At 32.9% G+C, this 18,871-nt stretch overlaps 2 protein-coding genes across 3 annotated transcripts in view; both read left to right on the top strand.

The window, feature by feature from the left end:
* LOC135849037 (uncharacterized) overlaps positions 1-15,412 on the top strand; it is a 59,446-nt gene extending 44,034 nt beyond the window's left edge. Inside the window, exons 3-13 of one of the 2 annotated variants that reach the window (XM_065369177.1) lie at positions 5,713-5,810; positions 8,144-8,273; positions 8,853-8,956; positions 9,284-9,464; positions 9,587-9,830; positions 10,305-10,464; positions 10,552-10,678; positions 10,801-10,965; positions 11,048-11,130; positions 11,362-11,409; positions 13,947-14,009. In XM_065369177.1, the coding sequence (XP_065225249.1) occupies positions 5,713-5,810; positions 8,144-8,273; positions 8,853-8,956; positions 9,284-9,464; positions 9,587-9,830; positions 10,305-10,464; positions 10,552-10,678; positions 10,801-10,965; positions 11,048-11,130; positions 11,362-11,409; position 13,947 (1,341 nt within the window). In that variant the 3' untranslated portion in view covers positions 13,948-14,009. Of the gene's footprint in view, positions 1-5,712; positions 5,811-8,143; positions 8,274-8,852; positions 8,957-9,283; positions 9,465-9,586; positions 9,831-10,304; positions 10,465-10,551; positions 10,679-10,800; positions 10,966-11,047; positions 11,131-11,361; positions 11,410-13,946 lie in introns of both variants that reach the window. The other variant, XM_065369176.1, reaches the window with a different exon arrangement.
* Positions 15,413-16,914: 1,502 nt separating this feature from the next.
* TfIIFbeta (transcription factor TFIIFbeta) lies at positions 16,915-18,663 on the top strand. The gene is made up of 7 exons (XM_065367216.1): positions 16,915-17,164; positions 17,240-17,313; positions 17,389-17,540; positions 17,615-17,704; positions 17,781-17,905; positions 17,983-18,126; positions 18,231-18,663. The coding sequence occupies exons 1-7, from the start codon at positions 17,099-17,101 to the stop codon at positions 18,381-18,383; spliced, it is 804 nt and encodes a 267-aa protein (XP_065223288.1). The 5' UTR covers positions 16,915-17,098; the 3' UTR covers positions 18,384-18,663.
* Positions 18,664-18,871: the final 208 nt, after the last annotated feature.

The following is an 18,871-nucleotide window of genomic DNA, read 5'->3' as shown; positions in this document are numbered from 1 at the left end:
ATTTGAGTAAAAAATTTATATTATGATCTGATTTACCATTCTAGCTACCTAGATCCCAAATTAGTTACATAATTCAATGAACGGAAAAACATGTGAAGAGTGCTTCATCAAAGCAAGGACGAAGATTTTCTTGGAAAATCCGAAAACGGAGCCAAAAAAATCTGAATTTTCAGTGATTTTTAAATCTTTTTAAAAATGTTGTTACAAGTTAATTCAATTAGAGACCTACTTTTATACGTAGACCACCGTTTGGTTCTTACAGAAGCTAAATAATTAATAATTCTCCACTTTGCCAACTAGATTAATCACAGGAATGGGTGCTGTGTGGAGGGGGAGCGGGGAGGGCTCCTATCTTCCGTTCACTGCGTCCATGTTTTGAATACATATGTGATGGTGGCTGACTTGGATTTTAATTTTTAAAAATAGAATCGTTTAATCAGTTGAACTTTCCAAATTTGACTTCGAATATTTGAAAAACAAAGCTCATTGAAAAAAAAAACTCGCATCAAAGGTAAGAAATTCTATGCTCCGTAAATTCGTTTCCCTGTATTTTTTTCATGAGACTCTTAGTTTTTCCGAAACTAGTTTTTTTGCGATAGACTTCAACTTTTTTCATAATATCTCGAAAACAAAGTCTCTTAGAGTAGAAAATGAATTATGCTCTGCCCGCTGGGAATTTCTTAGTTTTCCTGAAAATCAAATCTTGTGATAAAAAACTGAAAATTTTATGAAGGGGTTCATTAAAAATGCATCAACAGGAGATGAAAATTTTTGAACCAAATAGGAAAATCTGTGCAGGGCTCCAAAATACACCACTAGCCAAAATTTCAGGTGCTGAAATTGATTTTTCGATTTTTGGTAAATTTTTCAAAATTTAGATTTGAGTCAAAAATGGGAAAAAATCAAAATTTTACCAAATTGACGTGGAAACCCGAAATTTAGTTTGTGCCTTATTTTTAACCTTTCGAGTTGATGGGGTGATGGTTTTGAACCATTCTGGAGGCTCCAGCAGATTTTCGGATTCTCCAGTTTTCGAAAAAATACTGTAAGTAGGGTGAAAGTCAAATTAAGCACCTATAAACTCTGATTTAACATAATATTATTCGTGACCTTTTAGATCGATTTAGGTAGGTACAGATTTTTAAAATTTTTCTATCCCGGTTTAAATCCAAAATTTTTTCCAGTTTTTATTTTTAAAAAAATATGAAAAAATCATCGTGGAGTGCTTGAAAAAAAAAGTTGAAAATTGAATTCGTTTTCGAAAAAATCGAAAAGGTTTATACTCTGTTTTCAATCTTCTGAGTCGATTGTTAATGATTCGAACAGTTCTGGAGCCTCCAGTATACTTTAATTTTTTTTACTTCAAGTTATCATTGTAGAAAATTTTTAATTTGAACCGGCTCAAAAAGATTTTGAAAATACACATGTGTCTGAACCGAACGAATGGGTCACAAAAACGGTAAAGCTGAATTTCATTTTCATCCTACTCGAAAACTAGAGAATCCAAATTTTCATTAGTAATATTTTCGAGATTTTAAATGTGGTATGATATCTTTTAGGGTGTACATGTACAATAATTGTATATCTACGTATTGGCGAGAATGACGTAAAACGGGATATGATTCGTATGTATGACGAAAAAAGGCGTCGGTTTGTTATAGGCAGACTGGAATACGCTCATGATGTGTGGGTAGGTTTGTTGTACGAATGTTGGTCTTGGTTCGCGGTTGTTGCATTTACTTTACATATAAATAAGAGAGCTCGGTGCGGCGGCGTGGCGGCGATACGTACGAATTATACGAATGGATCTCTTTGGTGTAGTACGTATAGAGATGCTGATTCATCTGTAATTGAGAAAGAGAGAGTGAGAGAGGGATTGGTGCTGCTGAAGCTGAAGGGCTCGTGTGTGCGGATATGTTTGGCTTTGGCTCACGAGAATACCATTGAAAACCTTCTATGCTGTAGATCATTAAGCAACTATTAGGCCTTATCTGCCAGTTTTACTCGTGGTTTTAGTACATATAATTCGATATACCTCTCTCTCTCTTTCTCACTATGTCTTTTACTACTCTGTATTTAGTCAATCAAGGCGTTCGCCATTCTTTTAGCGTGTTGTACTCGTAGTTGTACTACCTGTGCTTATTTCATGTTTATAGGGTATTAGCTCGTTTTTTTCGTACCGTGTCACGGTTAACGCCGGATAAATTGGCGATATTGTTGAGGTACCTCGATGCACCGACATAGTGGACGGTTTTGGGCCGTATTTTGGATAAAATTTACTCACTTTTTTCGACGGAACTGGAAAAATCAGGACCATCTGTTACGAGTCGAGTCGAGGTACATGCGAGCAGGCGATGGTCTATAGAGAGACCGTGGAGGTATCTGCCCAGATGGCAAGGCGAAGCGGTGAAATTATGTTGCAAGGTGTTTTCAAGGTTGGCGAATACACGATTTTTTTTCGTCATTTTGTTAAGATTACGCCGCTGTTCAACGAACGTACGTATTACTCGTATAGGTATCTGTACTAAAGAGATACCTATATGCACGATTACGATGCGTGGTACACGCGGATGCTGTTTGCTGGCCGACGAATACGACTATTAATTCTTTTTCCATAGCTCGTGTGTACGTATGTTTGTGTACGATATATTCTGATTTTGTCGCGATTTGTGCTATACTCGATTCGACAATAATTATTGATGATTTCCCGCGATGATGTGATAATGCCGGTTGTTATGATCGAATTGTCCGATGTTGGGCAATGGTCAGTGTGAGGGCGAGACCAAGGTGTTACGCTTGTCAGGTGCTCATCTCGCAGAATAATACCAAAGACAACGGACCCAGATTCCCGTATAAGCCTTGGAAAACACCTAAACCGAGGTCGTATAATAAGGTGAGATTTTCATGTTACTCGTATTTTCATAATGGGGTCTGTTTACATCTCTGTTGACGTTTTTGATAACTTTTATATCGGTCGTTCTCATTATAGTCAGTATTCAGTGCTGCAGATCTTATTGGATTTTAATTATGAGCGAACTCGGTGAGCTTCTGCACGTTGAATTTACAAAAAAATGAATAATAATCAAAATTTTCAATTCTACTGAGCTCTTTTTAGTACAACATATTACTTGCGACGTTCAACTTTCAAATCTAATTTTTCAAACGAAATAACAAAAGAGTTACTGTATAGCACTGAAAGATGCTTGTGAACATAAACACGAGCAATTTCCGTTTGTTTTCATGTTTGAAACTTTTATTCGGTTGACTCTATTCTATTTCTGTTCCGTATTTGTATGTTATTGTTTCACTTTCGTTTATGAAGGAAAGTGTAGAAAATACGTAGTTCAGAACTTGAGCTAACGAGGAAATAAGTCAGAAGTAATCACTGCCAATTGGAGATCGAGATGACGATGAAGGCAACCATCAATTCGGTTTTTGGATTATTTTTCGTTCTGTAACATATAGAAGGGAAGTACATATTAATTTTAAAACAAAGAAATTATGAATTCTTTAACGACGTGAGATGATACGTAATTTCAGGTATTATTGGACAATATTTAGAAATAAAATGAAGAAATCATGGTTGGGGAAGGAGGAAGGGAGGGTGAGGAATTAGGGGGGATGGGGTACCACATTTCGTTATACTATTTCAAATTCCGTGTAAGTAGGACATCTCACAGTTTTTTGAAATTAAACCGAATAAACTGAATATGTGGAGAGATTTTATGTAAAAGAGCGAATTTTTAAAATAATTGTTCAAAGAGGGCCGTTCGTTGTTTTGCCCTGTTTTTTTTTACGTTTGAAAATTTCTAATTTGGGGGGGGGGCACCTTAATTTTTCGCCAAAATGAAAAACATTTTAAAAAAATCAAAATAAAACATTAAAAACTCAGGGAAGAGGATCAGAAATTTCCTCAAAATAATTTGTTCTCCTCAAAGGATGTCATCTAAGGTCATTTCTTTCGTAAAACTTGTCAAAGTTATGTTTCTTGCCAAAAAGTTGATATGAAATGTCGTTTTTTTTGGCAAAAAAATTCCAAAAATTCTCTGCGAAAATTTTCTGAAAATTTCGTCTTTTTACGGAAAGTTGTGAAAAGGTATTGCTTTTTTGATGAAAATTGCAAAAAAATGTCACTTCTTTGCCAATAATTGTCAAAAAGTTCTGTTTTTTATGACTAAAGATTGGAAAAATTCTCGTTTTTTACCATATAATTGTTGAAAAATCAACAATTGCGTGATTCGAATCACTTTTTTGTAGCAGCGATTCGTGATTCTGATTCGGATCATTTTTTTCGTGATTCGTCCAAACCCTGGTAAACGAGTGCAAAAGCTATTGACAATTCATAGGTAATTCAAAGTTGAAAAATAATAGAATTTGGTACACGTTCAAAGTACTTACTTGATTAAATTTTTTCTACGAAATTTCAACAATTCTTTCTCATCTCGATGATAATTAATTCTACGTAGAAGTTTGGTCGATGGTCACTGCATGACTGCAGAATATTTCTGGGTAAGTTATATTAAACTATACCGGTTCGTTGTTTCCATACGACCTGAATTCTTTTCTTCACAAGGGGTCCATCAGCGTCACCTAGAAAATTTATACGTTCGTATATCTCGAAGAACGATGTACATATAACCCTGACACTGAATTACTATAATATAGTTAAAACTGTAGGAGGTGGAATACGAATGTGTTTTTGTTGATTATTTAAAACGTATATATGAAATAGTGGAAATTCAGCCAAGTTTTTAAAAGGAAATAATCATACGAATTTGAAATGGGTTTTATTTTCTCGTTCATAAGTAACTAAGTATTTTATTCCAAAAAAGTAAATTTTTACGACCGAAGCTGTACGTAGACGTGTATCTCAATGTTGAATATTATGTAATGGTTTCGGTGCATTTATAGGTGGTTATTTTAAATTACTCGTACATGATTGAGAAAAGGTGTAAGGAGAGGTGTAATTTGTTTGAAAATGTATTTCGATTAATTTACCAAAATAAACTCGCGAGAGGAGACGGTTTTTGTAAATATGGTGTCTCGTCGTCGTCTGCGATACATTAACGAGAGACACTTATACCTATATTTGTATTTTATTACAGCGTTGTAATGCATTTTATACCACGTTTTGAGAAAAATGAATAACTTTTCGAGTTTTGAATTAAAAACAGAAGCCGGATAATTAAGTACCCGGCTCGAAATTTTCCACTCATTACGAGTACCTTATACTCGTGGTTGTCCCCTTCTCGTTCTTCATCCGCGTATTCGCTCGAAGCAGTTATTACGGTCATGATAGGATCGTCGTACCGCGAACAATTTTGGCAAAAATTTGGTATTTGCCATGTTGAAGTAGGAAAGTGAGGGGAGAAGGAAGTCCTAAGTCGTGCAAGCACTGGCATTATAACGTGTAGGAAATGCATTTTGTGAAAAAAAAAGTTGACGTGACATTTTAAAAGCTCTTTGTGTCGTTGGCTCGCGTTTATTACTTATAGCATTATGGTTTTGATGTTCTATGTTATGTATACACTTTACCTATTATTATGTGTACTCGGACGAGTTAGGAATTGTATTGTTTGTTACGCTAATGAATGAAGAAAAAAGAACGCCAGAACACGTGATCGTGTAACTGTGACGTTTTAATAAAACAAACACTTTCATGATGTAATCGATTTTATTCTATACGGTCTTTTTTTATTTTTCTGTTTTCAGACTTATTCGAAAGAAGTTAATCAAAAGAATGGAGTGTATCCGCCTCATACAACGCTGCAAAGACATACCAAAGCCAATAAAAATGTCTTCATACCAAGGTATGTACACTTTGTTTGATTAGGTTCGGATTTATGTAGATTTTGATTAACTTTGATGTAGATATTTTAGAATTTTGGAGTTTTTTCAAATCGCTTTGAAGGGATTAAAAATAGTTTTTGGAAGGTTCTGGAATTTCGCAGTAACCACCTAGAACAGGTGAAAAGGTGCCCAATAAGCACCGACCGATGTTAAAGATGCTAAAAATCATTTTGGACTCTTTTTAAGCAATTTCTGGAGAAAATTAAAAGGTCACTGGAGGCTCCAGAATGGTCCAAAACTAGTATTTGTTGGTGTGTGGGAGTTTAATTGAAGGAATCATTTACATCGGTTCACTTTGCTCAAAAAATTAATATTTTCTGAAAAAGTTTAAAAATCGCTTTCAAAACAGCTGTTTTGAATTTTCAAAATTTTCAAAAATTTGACAAAACTCCAAAGATGAACTTTAGCTTCTGAAAATTTGATTACGAGGATTTCAAGACATGCTCTTTCGATTTAGCTCGGTTTTGTTCAAATAGGAAAATTTCAGTTGAAGAGGTTTCTTTGTAAAAAATTTTCTCTAAAAACAATGTGAAGCCAAAATACATTATGTAATTTAAAAATTCACATCTTGAATCGTAAACCATTGAAATGATCAATGATATTTTTTTAAATCGAAATTTACGGTAATGAAGGTAGAAACTAATGTTAAAATTTGATTTGTGTGCTATTTTACGTCTTCCGAACGCATCACTGATTTTTTTGAACCGTTGTGAAGTGACCTATGGATTTTTGGATTTTCCAGATTTTGGAAAATTACCATAAAAGTTGCCAATAATGAAACTTCTCACATTGTAGTCTTTCAGTACGCGTGCATGAAACGTAGAAATCAGGTCCATTCCCAATTTTTGACTTCCAAAATCGATTAGTGGTTCTTTTCACTCAGTTTTCAGCTATTCTGAAGCTTACAGCAGATTTTCTAATTTTCTAATTCTTGAAAAACAAAAAACAATTGAAATGATGTAGGTACAAATTTATGTAACTGGTGTAACTGGCAGAAACGATTTTTGAAGATTTGTGCCCAAATTGATCTGAGGGACACATACTGAAAAACTTAGGTATTGAATTTCATTTTCATTCTTTTGAAGCAGCTTATTTCCAAAATTATAAAATTCAAAAATCCGCTGAAGGTTCCAGAACAGCTCAAAACACCATCATCGATTCAAGTAGATAAAAATAGGCATAAACCTTTCTGCATTTTCAGTTTTTTTATAAAAAATTTTTTCAGATTTGAATTTTTAAAATTTTCCCCAAAAAATTGTAAAATGAAAGAATTAGTGGTACATTTTTGAATACTCGTAATCCTGTTTTTCAAAATTTTGGGGGTATGTATTACATCATATCCAAGTCCTTTTGTCACTAGTTCAATCCATACTCCGAAATATTTTCATTTTTTTCTGGAATCATGCAAATCACTGATTGAACAATTTTGTAGAACGTGACCACCCATGACCTTTTTGTATTTTGGTTCAATTTTTTTTTGGAGAAAGAGGGGTGCTCTAGCTGGCCCCGACAGAATCGATTTTGAAAATTTATGTTTTAATTGATCGAGAGGTCCTTTAAGACGACGTATCTGAGTTTATGAGAATTAAATTAAATTTTGGCCAATGTCAAAATCCGCTGAATGCTCAAAAACGACTCAAAACCGAAACAAGAATGTATTCCGAATTTCAGCTTTCAATTCTATGTTTTTTTTCGTGGAAAACCAGCCAAATAAATTTGATTTTTTTAATTCATCAAAAATCGAAAAAGAAATTCAGAATTTGAAATTTGTTCAAAAGTAGTATTTTTGGATTTTATTTCTATTTTTTTTTTTTTTTTTTTTTTTACTGTAGCTACTCGTATAAAATTATTTCTGTTTTTTCGAAAGTGAATATTTAAATTTAATGAGTTCATTTTTTCCTGATTTGAAATGTATGTGCAATTTTTTTCTAATTATGAAATTTTTACGTAATAAAAAATTTGACCTCGTTCATTTTTTTGTGAGAAAGAAAGCGATGAAGTACACAAATTTTTTTGAAAACTTTGTAAAGATGCGTGGAAAAAAGTATGGATTTTTTAGGGGGAAAAAATATGGCTTGTAATCTTTTTTGAATATGAATCACGAAGCTGTGTACTTATACTTACTTCTCGTACATGATGGGAAATTTTCCGCGATAATTGCATTACGTTTTCCTTATCAGTAAAGTTATCGTAAAAATGAGCCATATGGTTTAAACTTATCATCCTATAGGAATTACCACGTAATGATGACTTGTTCTAAGCTGGGCGTTTAATTTCGTTAATATGATTACAGATTTTTCTACCCTCATGGGAAACCAGTTAGTCATCACCAACAGAACGCGATTTTCAAAAATATCGAAGACGTTTTCCGGTCATTACCGAACATGCAAGCTACCAAAGAACAATTTTCATCTGTCACGAAGGCGAGTACATTATAGACATTACTTTAATATTGTCCCCAGCTGTTCAGTCGTAGGGTGTGCTTGTACTACGTAATACGAGTACGTATTACTGCGAATGTTTGTTTACTTCTGATTCTTTTAAACGGTGTTTGGAATGAATTTTTTCGCAGAAAGAGTTATAGTCATGCTCGTGAGGCAGAGCATGATACATTTTATTCCTTCGATTATTTAATTTACAATAAAACGTTAAAACGAATGGATTGCATAATGCATAGTTATTATGTACTTTTTTTTATATCATTCTAATGGGTAAAAATTTAGTCTAAATTCTTGAAGTTTAAAAATGCTTTCAGTTTTTGCTATTTTATGAAATGATTTGTCATTTTGAAAAAATTCAATCATTTTTCAAATTATTTTTTTATTTTTTTCGAAAATTAAAAAGTTACTTTTTAGTGATTTTAATGGAAATTTTTGAGTTTCTTTTTTTTCACTCCGTTTTCACTCTGCCTCAATTTTTGAAATTTTTGTTTTTTTCAGTTTAAAATTTTTATTTTATTTTGTAATAATAAATTGACCGATGTTTTTCTGTATATTTTTCAGGCATGTAATTGCCCGTTGTATTGGAAGGCGCCTTTATTTATAGCTTGTGGAGGTGAAAAACTAGGATTCGTCGAAATGAATACGTTCATGGAATATTGGAGAGAGTACGTATCCTGTGCTTGAATATTGTTGTATTATTCCTCAGGAGTCAACTTTCTACAGGGTGTCTCATCAATAATCAGATGTCCATCGTGTTTCTGAATTATTTTTATCATTGTAATTTTAAAATCACTATCCTTCAAATTGACAGAATACTCGTACAACCATAATCTGAGTAAACTTACAGTAATAGTTCGGCAAACGTTTGATGTGATGGGACACCTTGTATTCAACATCGCCAATACACCCCCTAAAATATGTACCTAAACCAGGAAATACCACCACAATAATGAAACGTGCTCTAATTGTTTTCATTTTCTTCTCGTACACAGCTTAACATCGGTTTGTCACGATGACGCATCCAGATTTATGAGGATAGTTACGCGTAGTACCACACGACCATATATCATTCCGGAAGATCTAATTCCTTTAGTGCAAGACGTCGTAAATACTCACCCCGGCTTGACATTCCTTAAACAAGCGCCCGAATTTCATTCCAGATATGTGCATACGGTGAGTTGTGAGGGTTGCAGTTTGTCTTCATCTTCACCCTCGTTCAATCCTGCCTCGCTGACGATAGCAATAGCAAAGCGACTGATGGTGTTTTCTTTTTTCCGACGTGTTTGTCATCGTAGGTTATATGTAGAGTGTATTATTGCGTCAATCAATCGTGGAACGGTCAAATATCTCTGACGGAGTTGAGGAAATGCGATTTCTTAAGGGCTATCCAGTTATTGGAAGAAGAAGAGGATATCAATCAAGTGACCGCGTATTTCAGTTACGAGCATTTCTACGTGATATATTGCAAGTTTTGGGAGCTGGATCGAGATCACGATTTGTTCATCAGTAAAGAGGATTTGGCTAGGCATAGCGATCATGGTAATTTTCGTTATTGATATTTTAGCACTTAGAACTCGAAAGCGTCGACTGTGTGAAAAAATTCCCAGATGAAAATTATTCTCAGTTTTTTTTTAAATGTTGAATTCGTCTATAAAATTGAACAATCCGTAAAAAATCATTCTGTTCGTTTTTGAATTTTAATCGCCCATCTTTAATTTACATGTTTCTAAGCATTTTTTTTTTTTTTTTTAATTTTTTATGAGAACATTTTTTTAAAATTTGTTGGAAGATCTAGAAATAAATGTTATAAAAATCAGGCCAAATTCAAGCTTCTGAAATTTGATTGCAGAAGTTTTAAATTTAAGTACATATTCCCAAAAAAAATTAAAAAAAAAAAATTAGAGCTAGACACCCGCAGTGTACTTTTATCATATTGGTACCTATTCCAAAAAAAAAAAAAAAAAAAAAACAGAATCTAATCTATTTTTTTATTTTTTGTTTTTCATTCAACAGCATTATCAACTCGTATCATCGACAGAATATTCTCTCGAACGAGAAGTAAAGCGAGAAATTCGATGCTGCAAGAGGGTAAAATGAGTTACACAGATTTCGTTATATTTCTACTGGCTGAAGAAGATAAACGTCATCCTAGAGCTATCGAGTATTGGTTCAGGTTTGTGCATTAATCATACATATAATTTTAATTAAAGCCGCCCGCCTAATTATAATACTAACTGATTGAAATTGCGTCAAATTTCAGATGCATGGACCTAGACGGCGATGGTTTCTTATCAATGTATGAATTGGAGTACTTTTACGATGAGCAATTACAACGAATGGAAGCCATGGGTATAGAATGTTTGCCATTTGAAGATTGCTTATGTCAGGTTCGTGTGTATTCTATTCCAAAATCAACAGTGTTTCCTATCAAATCTGACGATCGATCGATTAATCGTATGATCGTGATATTTGATCTGATATTAATTGTGGTATTTGTGTTTTTTCGCAGATGTTGGATATGATCCAGCCTAAAGTTCCCGGTAAAATTTCACTCAGTGATTTGAAACGGTGTAAAATGACGCCGATATTTTTCGATACGTTCTTCAATCTGGAGAAATACCTGGATCACGAGCAACGAGATCCATTTGCTTCCCAAAGAGATCATGAGAACGACGTAAGTTTTATTCTGCGCGTTTGAGTAAAAAGTCGAACTCGATGGCGATGGCGAATTTTAACGATGATATTTATATTCACAGATGTCTGACTGGGATCGATACGCAGCCGAAGAATACGAACTCCTGGTGGCCGAAGAAGGTGGAAACGATCATAGCGACGATATGTAAGTGTTCAAAATTAAACTTAAAAATGAAAAAAAAAAAAAAACATTACAAATGAAAAAGTGTTTACGTAAGAAGTACGAACATATTTTTGTAGTAATTTTCTCTTCTTCAATTCTATTATTTTTTGTTGTCATTTTGCATGAGAAAACTCAGATTAACTACCCCTACCTATTTTAGAAATCTTTATTTTGGCCGAAGACCCTTAACGTTTTATGTTATGTAATTTACAGACATTACGCGGGGGAAAGCTTAGGTGGAGGTGAAGGTGATGGTATGTGGTAAGTTGAGCAAAATGTGAACTGCCTTCACCCGATTTTCTTATTACCTTTTTTTTTGTTTTTCTTGTTTTTTTCTCTCTTTCTCTCGCTGTTTATCTCTCATTGTGCGAGTAAAACACACTAACATTTTGTTTCGTTTGCACGGCTGTGATGAAATTAACCGATTGTCTTTTTGTGTTTTTCATTTATTTATTTTTCAGCCGTTTGTCTGTGTCTTGTTTAGATCGAGGTGCTTTTTTGATAAGATTTTGTGGCCTGTGAAACTTGAATTATGTCGTATTTTGCACAATTGCAGCTTTTTCCGGTTAGATGCTTGAATCTGTGTAGACATATAGGTCATAAGAATCTGAAGAAGATTAGATGTAGTGACAGATTTTGAAAATTTGTGCCTTAAGTCTTAATTAGATTAGAGTGGTCTGGGGGGAAGTGTTGAATTTCGTTTGAGATTTTTTTTATGACATTTTTTTCAAAATTGAAGAATTGAAAAATTTTACCGTAAGCTTTAAGACGGTTCGAAATCATTTTCAATGAGGTGTAAACTAAATTTTAGCTTTTTATATTGATTTATTGTTTTTTTTTCTTTTTTTTTCAAAGATAATCGTTGGAAAATTGAGCTTTTGGGTGCTGAATTTTATTTTGATTTTTTTTTATGTACCTATGATTATTTTCTCAAAACTGGAAATTTTTAAAATCTGCTGAAAGCTCTTGAATGTGATTTTCAAAATCAGGTCTTGTTTTTTCAAATTCTTTTGACAGGATCAACTCGACCAATAACCAAGAAAAAAAACATTAGTTCCCCCCTAAAAAAACGTTCTTGAGAGAGGGTGGGAGGAGAATCAGAAGCGATTCAACAATAGAAATCACTTTAAAATCTGATCTAGAAACATATATTTTCAAAGATTCTAAACACGAATGTGGTTTTGGTTTTTCAATTGGACATTTCTAAGGCCCTCTCCCAACTATTCGTTACCTAACTAACGTGGCCAAAATATGAAAAAAATTACCCAATCGAGTCAACTTAAGGGTTATATTATATAAAATGTTATGTTTTTTTTACCGACTTTTTTTGGAGGGGAGAGGCTTAGAATAGATTACTCTGGCACGTATAATCCTTTATTTTTACTATTTGTGACGCGACCAGCGATACCATACCATATGTCGGCAAAAATTTTTTTCGTTTTATTGTGGTTTCTGGTAGTGTTTTTCTTCCTCTTTTCAATGGTGCAAACAGATTTTCAAAATATTAAAATCTGACAAATTTGCAAAATTTCAAAGTTGCGTATTTTTTGAAATTCAAAAACCAAAATTCTGAGAAAAACGTTTTTGAAAGTTTGGGTTATTTTTGTAACATTTTTAAAACCCAGTGAACAGTATTTTTTTTTTTTTTTGATTTTCTTCATCTTTTAATGGTTTTACATCATAATATTTTTTTTTTTTTTTTTTTGACATTTTTTTATGAAAAGCACTTTTGTAAAACCGATTTTTCACCACTAAAACGACGTGTTTGAGATCGGTGGGTACACCCATTCCAAAGTATAGGCTTCATAGTACACATATATGAATCGACAAAAAAAATTTTTTTGATATTTTCTGACTTTTTCCATGAAAACGCGATTATCTCAAAAAAAAGTTTTCCGACTTAAGTATGGTATGGTATCGCTGGTCGCGTCACATTTCATCATTTCAGTTATAACAGAACGTGACTTTGGATTACAAGACGTACTTGATTGTTCGCATTTAACGCATTGTCGCATTAAATATTACAAATGGCTTATTTTATTGCGTTTATTTAAAGCAATGTTGCTAATTTCACGTCGCAATTCAAAACGACAATTTTTCTTTTTTATTTTTGAATCCATTAATTGTTTTAAAAACAGTCATATTTTGCAACTTTTGATTTTTTTTGAATGTTGAAATTGTCAACTCAAAACAAATGATTTTTTCGTTTAATTGCTCGCGGTGAAAATGAGTGTATTATGTGATTTAATTTTGCTTAAGACCTTTTGTTTTTGAAAGTCATTGATATTTTTTTTACGGATTGAGAATAAGAAAGTGATCTTTTTTAAATCAAGTTTTTGTAAAAAATGATGTTAAATGTTTCATTTTTCTGGAATTTTACCTTTCACGATCTGGCACCTGTTCTAATTGGTCAAATGTTTGAGGGGGGAGGGTGTGGTGTTGTCAATATTGAAAATTATAGAATGATCGCTTTTTTCAGAGGTTCATATACTCGGGAAATTTTTTGTTTTGTAAATCATTGAAAAGCAAAGTCCTTGCAACAAAAATGTTGCTCTTTGTTTTTACCCCTTTTTTTTTGGTGAGGGGAGAGTGATACAGAATTTTCTCCTTCGTACGTGATTATAGCCCAAATTTCTTCACCGCGTAATAAGAATACCTAATGCTCGTTCAGAGGGGTTTCTATCGTTTTGTTTTTTACCTACTAACACTTTTACGAAAACATTGAATTAAATGAAAATGAATTCTCGATGTTGTATGTAGAAATATTTAATAATTTATTTCGATGTTTGAATTTTCAGAGGGCAATACCGCGTAAGCGAACCGGACGATGACGAAGACGACGACGATATTTTTTCATCGAATCTAGACGATATTTTGAACGGATCGCGAGAATTCGTCAACAATAACACCTATAAAAAACAAAATAATAATTACTTGGCCGAAAACTTCTTGCAGCCGAGCATGGTAGTGACAGATTGTAGCGATAATAATACCAGATGCAGTAATAATAACAGCGATAGTAGCGACGATTATGCTGGCGATAGTGATGATTGTTCGTTGTAAAAACTAAAAAGTATTACGAGATGGATGAGAAAAAAAAACGAACTGTAGCTACCTTGTAGCGATCACGTCGATGTAATAATTTTGTACTGAGTACCTGTGTGTGTATCCTGTTATGTATTTTTATTTGTATAACACTCAGTGTTAATTTAATAATGTGTAATTATAATGTAAATTTTTCGAAATGACTTATCGCACACGAACGAATTTTCAATTGTTAGCTTTACGAAGAAGAAAAAATATTTATGTAACAAAGTAACCATTCGAAATATTCTAGTCTTGGTATGTTAGAGTCATTGAAGTTTGTTTGTTTGTTTTTTTAACAACAATTTTTCACCTTTTTTTTTTTTTTAAAGAAAAAACAAAACAAAAAAATTTGTATTTTTTTGCGCAAGTTTGCACCGAATTTTTGATCGTATCGACGTATTATTTTGAACCAGATGCGGTTGATAAGTTTTACCTCAGATAGTTTTAATTGTAATGTATAAATTGTTAATTAATATATTTGTAAATGTTTTCGTTTGCGAACCAGTACGTATTTTTTTATTATTATTATTATTGATTATCGTTATTTTTTTTTCATTTCGTCAACTTTCGTTTTAACTTTTATTAAAAGTACATATAGGTACGTATTACGGATAAGATTTATTTGTTCACTTTTTATTTTGAGAGAGCTTATTTTTTTCGTTATTGTGATATTTAATAGAATTGAATTCAGTGTTTAAATCGGTGTATTAGCTTGAAAAGTGTAAATAAGGGAATATATTGTATGTAGCTGTATTTAGCGAGAGAGTTTCATGTAGTCGTCGACTCTGGAGTTGTTTAACGATTTGCAGGCCATTTTCAGTAATAAGTTTGTTATTTGTTAATTATTGCGGAGAAATTATTAGCAGAATACTAACCTTTAATTTTAATATCTACGTTGATTTTTAACGGTTATTCGTGTTGTTTATTTTTTCCCCCCTATTATTTCTTTCTCCCATTTTTTTTTCTTTTATTTATTATTTAGAGTAACGTTTTATTAATTTAATTTTTTATGTGTTTTTACTACGATATTAATTTAGTAACATCAGAGTAGAGTCTAATTTTTATACAACTTTTTTTCAGTGTCTCTGTTAATTTTTCTCTCTTGATGGGTGAATTTTTGTTTTATTGATCAACAAACATCACGATAATAAAATTAAATAAATGAATGAAATACGTGCGAGAAGTGTTTTTATTGGATTGTTGAGTTTTCTTCGAAGCGCTGGATTAATTTCAACTTTCAGCTTTCAGGTGATTTGGTTCTCAGTTCTGTAATTATCGCCTGGTGTCAAATAATTCACCTGAGAAATTCAGTAACTATAAACCAGGAGCAAACGACTACCACATTATCACCATTCATAAAAATTTCATTCTGAAAATTAGTTTGTCGAAAAAATGCCAATAATAAAAAATGATCTTCACAGACTTCACAGTAATTTTTTCCAATTTTTTAATTGCGGAAAAGTTGGTCTTATACTTTCAAAATTCAGATTCCGATTTTTTAAGGCCATTCCACCGGATTTGAATTTGAACCTAATATCAATTTTCTTTCTTAAACAAATTTTCGAAGTTCAATCAGTCCTAAAATTGGTGCTTTCAAACACGACTACGACAAGAAATCCCATTGAAAAATTGATGTTGAAAGAATTGCATACCCGGTTTGCCGTAAATATTGTTCTATGTATCTATGTATTTACATTTACGGCAAACGGAGTATGCAATTCTATTGACACCATCTGAATTTCTTTAAACCTATTCTATATGGAAACTGGACTCCAGAAGAAAGTGAAGTCATCCAATTATGCAAAACTTTTTTCGACGAGTTTCCTTCGATAGCCTGTAAGACTTTCCGTCCAAACCTTCCAGAAGAAAGCAAGAGGTAGGCGATTCCAGTAACTTTTGCACATTTGAGATTTCTTACGAAACGACAAAACTTTGTAGGCTCTCTTGTCTCAAGGTGGGTTGAAGTGGGAAAAAAATTCATCTATGTACCTACATATTTTATTTTTATTCTACAGTCCATAAACAAGTACACAGCTGAAGAAATGTACCAACGTAAGTCATAAAGACTTGAGTTGAGTCTGAAATTCTGAATTAATAGTGATTTATTTAGAGAAAGAAGAAAAATTTTCTGCTTACCTAGTTGAAATGTTTTTTGTATTAATTTCCTCTAGTATCTACAGATTTTTGAATAAACGTCAATTTTAATGATGTTTTTTCAAATATTTTAGTTTTAGGCTGACCGATTTTTCTCAATCTACAATCTATCATCTATGGGAAATGGTGTCTAGAAGTAAAGGGTGTGAGTGTGAACTTTCTTTATTCATTTTCAGTTCACTTTCAGACCGGCCGCGGCCCTATTAAAGACATCCCAACTTCCCAAGGCCCAAATAAAGAGTGGCTGAATTAATATTAAGGATAATGATGTTTTTTGGGATTTCTCAGTAGAAATGATAATGAAATTAAGCTAGGAAGCTACGTAAAAAATTAAAAAACCCCGACTTCTCCGTTGGGTTCTTGACGTTTTCCAAATTTTGTTTCCCTTCCGTCTTCCGGCCTTCCCCCATCCAATAACTCAAAGCCCTTCATTAGTTCATTCATCCCACCACTAGGTTTAATTTCAATTCAGAAAATTTTCGCCAGAGTTCAGTAGTAACTACTGATAGTACAGCACAGCACTGATAATTTTGTTTTGTGTTGTGTTTATAAACATTGAGCATGAATGCAATAAATTGCATGATGTAAGCATGATGAACTTTGAAAAGAGAAAATAATCTTGTGAAATTGTTCGATATATGTTATTGCCTCTACAGCAATCAGTGATTTATCCAAAAGTTTATATTAAATCGTTATCCAACAATCAATCATGTCGCAGCACACCGATAAAGAATTGGACGTGAGTAATTCATCAAGAGGCATTTGGCTAGTGAAGGTGAGTTGATAAAAGAACCATCACACATTATAGTCGTATTTGTACGTTTACTTCAAACAGAAATCTCATTTTTAGGTACCCAAGTATATCGCGAGTAAATGGGAAAAAGCTCCTAGTAGCATAGAAGTAGGAAAATTGAAGATAAACCGGTGAGTACGTGTCACCGAAACTCCTCGTATCAATAATTAATTTTCTACTACATAATGGCGTATGTTTGATCATAGGAATGCCAATCAGAAGGTTCAAGTAAGCCTGAATCTTTCAGAATCAATGTTATGTATGGATAACGATAATCAAGAAGCGATTCCTCGTAATCATAAACTAGACGTAACTCCTGTTAATCGACAAACGTTGGGAGTTTTTTCTCAGGGCCCAAGTTAGTAGCATTTCAAACAATTTCTGTATACATTCGTTGAATATTTTTACAAGTTATTTTTCTTAACTATGCAGGTGGTCAAAGACTCGAGGACAGTATGCTGGAACCAGATAAATTAATTTTAGAAGGAAAAATTGCTCAGAGACTGGAATGTCATCCTTACGGTTAGTAAAAATTATTCTGTCTTCGGAAATGGTATATCTAATAAGAATGATTTTAACTCGTTTATTTGTGTTATAGCTGACAGTAATTATATGAAATTAAAAATGGAAAGTTTCAAAAAAGCTCGTGAACCAGTTCGATTACTAAAAACACTGGACAAAGTAGTAGTAGCTTACAAACCTGTTTCTAATCATAAACATTTGGTGAGTTATTAGTGAACAAACTATTCTATCCATCGAAGATTAGCTTCTGTAATAAAGAGTCAATTGAATATTTTCAGAAAGAATACGAAGAAAAGAAGAAAGCAGAGGGTAAACGTTCTCGCGATGATAAAAACGCTGTACTTGATATGTTGTTCAAAGCTTTCGACAAGCATCAATATTACAACATTAAAGATTTAGTCACTATTACGAAACAGCCTGTAGTAAGTAATATATTTGTCAACTTGACTGATATCGTTTTTCCAACTTCCGTAACTTTCTGCGTCGCTGTTTCATTTTTACTTAATCGAAAATTATCTATTTCTAGGGATACTTGAAAGAGATTCTCAAGGAGGTGTGTAATCATAACATGAAAAATCCTCATAAAAATATGTGGGAATTGAAACCAGAGTATCGGCATTACAATAAAGAAGAAGAAAAAGCCGCCGAGCCCGGTGCTGGTCCCTCGACATCGTCGTAAAATTACCTTGTGTTACTTTGTTTTTGTTCGACGGAAGTTTCAAATTCGGATTATAATGGACAATTCGTAATACTCCGCGAGTAATTATAAGAATTCTATAACGATGAGTGCAGGATTTCATTTATTTTGTGAAAGTGATGAAAGGTACGACGATGAAGAGTACGTTTTTCTTTATGATGATTTTTGTGGAAGATTTTCGAGTGTTTCCAATATTTTTTCGTTCATATAATGTTGTACAATATGTCATTATTCTTAATAAATTTCGTTTCTATATTATTAATTATTATTGTTTCGTTTCGCCTGAAAACCAGAAATTCATTTTATTATAGGATTAGAAACATCAGTTCACGTGTAATTATTTAAAATTGATTACTCGTTGAAGTCAATTTTTCGAAATCAAGACAAGAGATCAAGACAAGTTAATTTTTTTAAAATTGAAAATTAAAATAAATTGTAATCAACGACTCTACCGTTCAACTTTGAAACTA

Source organism: Planococcus citri, chromosome 5 (genome assembly GCF_950023065.1).
Source record: "Planococcus citri chromosome 5, ihPlaCitr1.1, whole genome shotgun sequence".
In the NCBI taxonomy this organism is placed as follows: domain Eukaryota; kingdom Metazoa; phylum Arthropoda; class Insecta; order Hemiptera; family Pseudococcidae; genus Planococcus; species Planococcus citri.
Note: the sequence above shows the minus strand (reverse complement) of the source record. Positions and strands in the feature narration are given on the sequence as shown.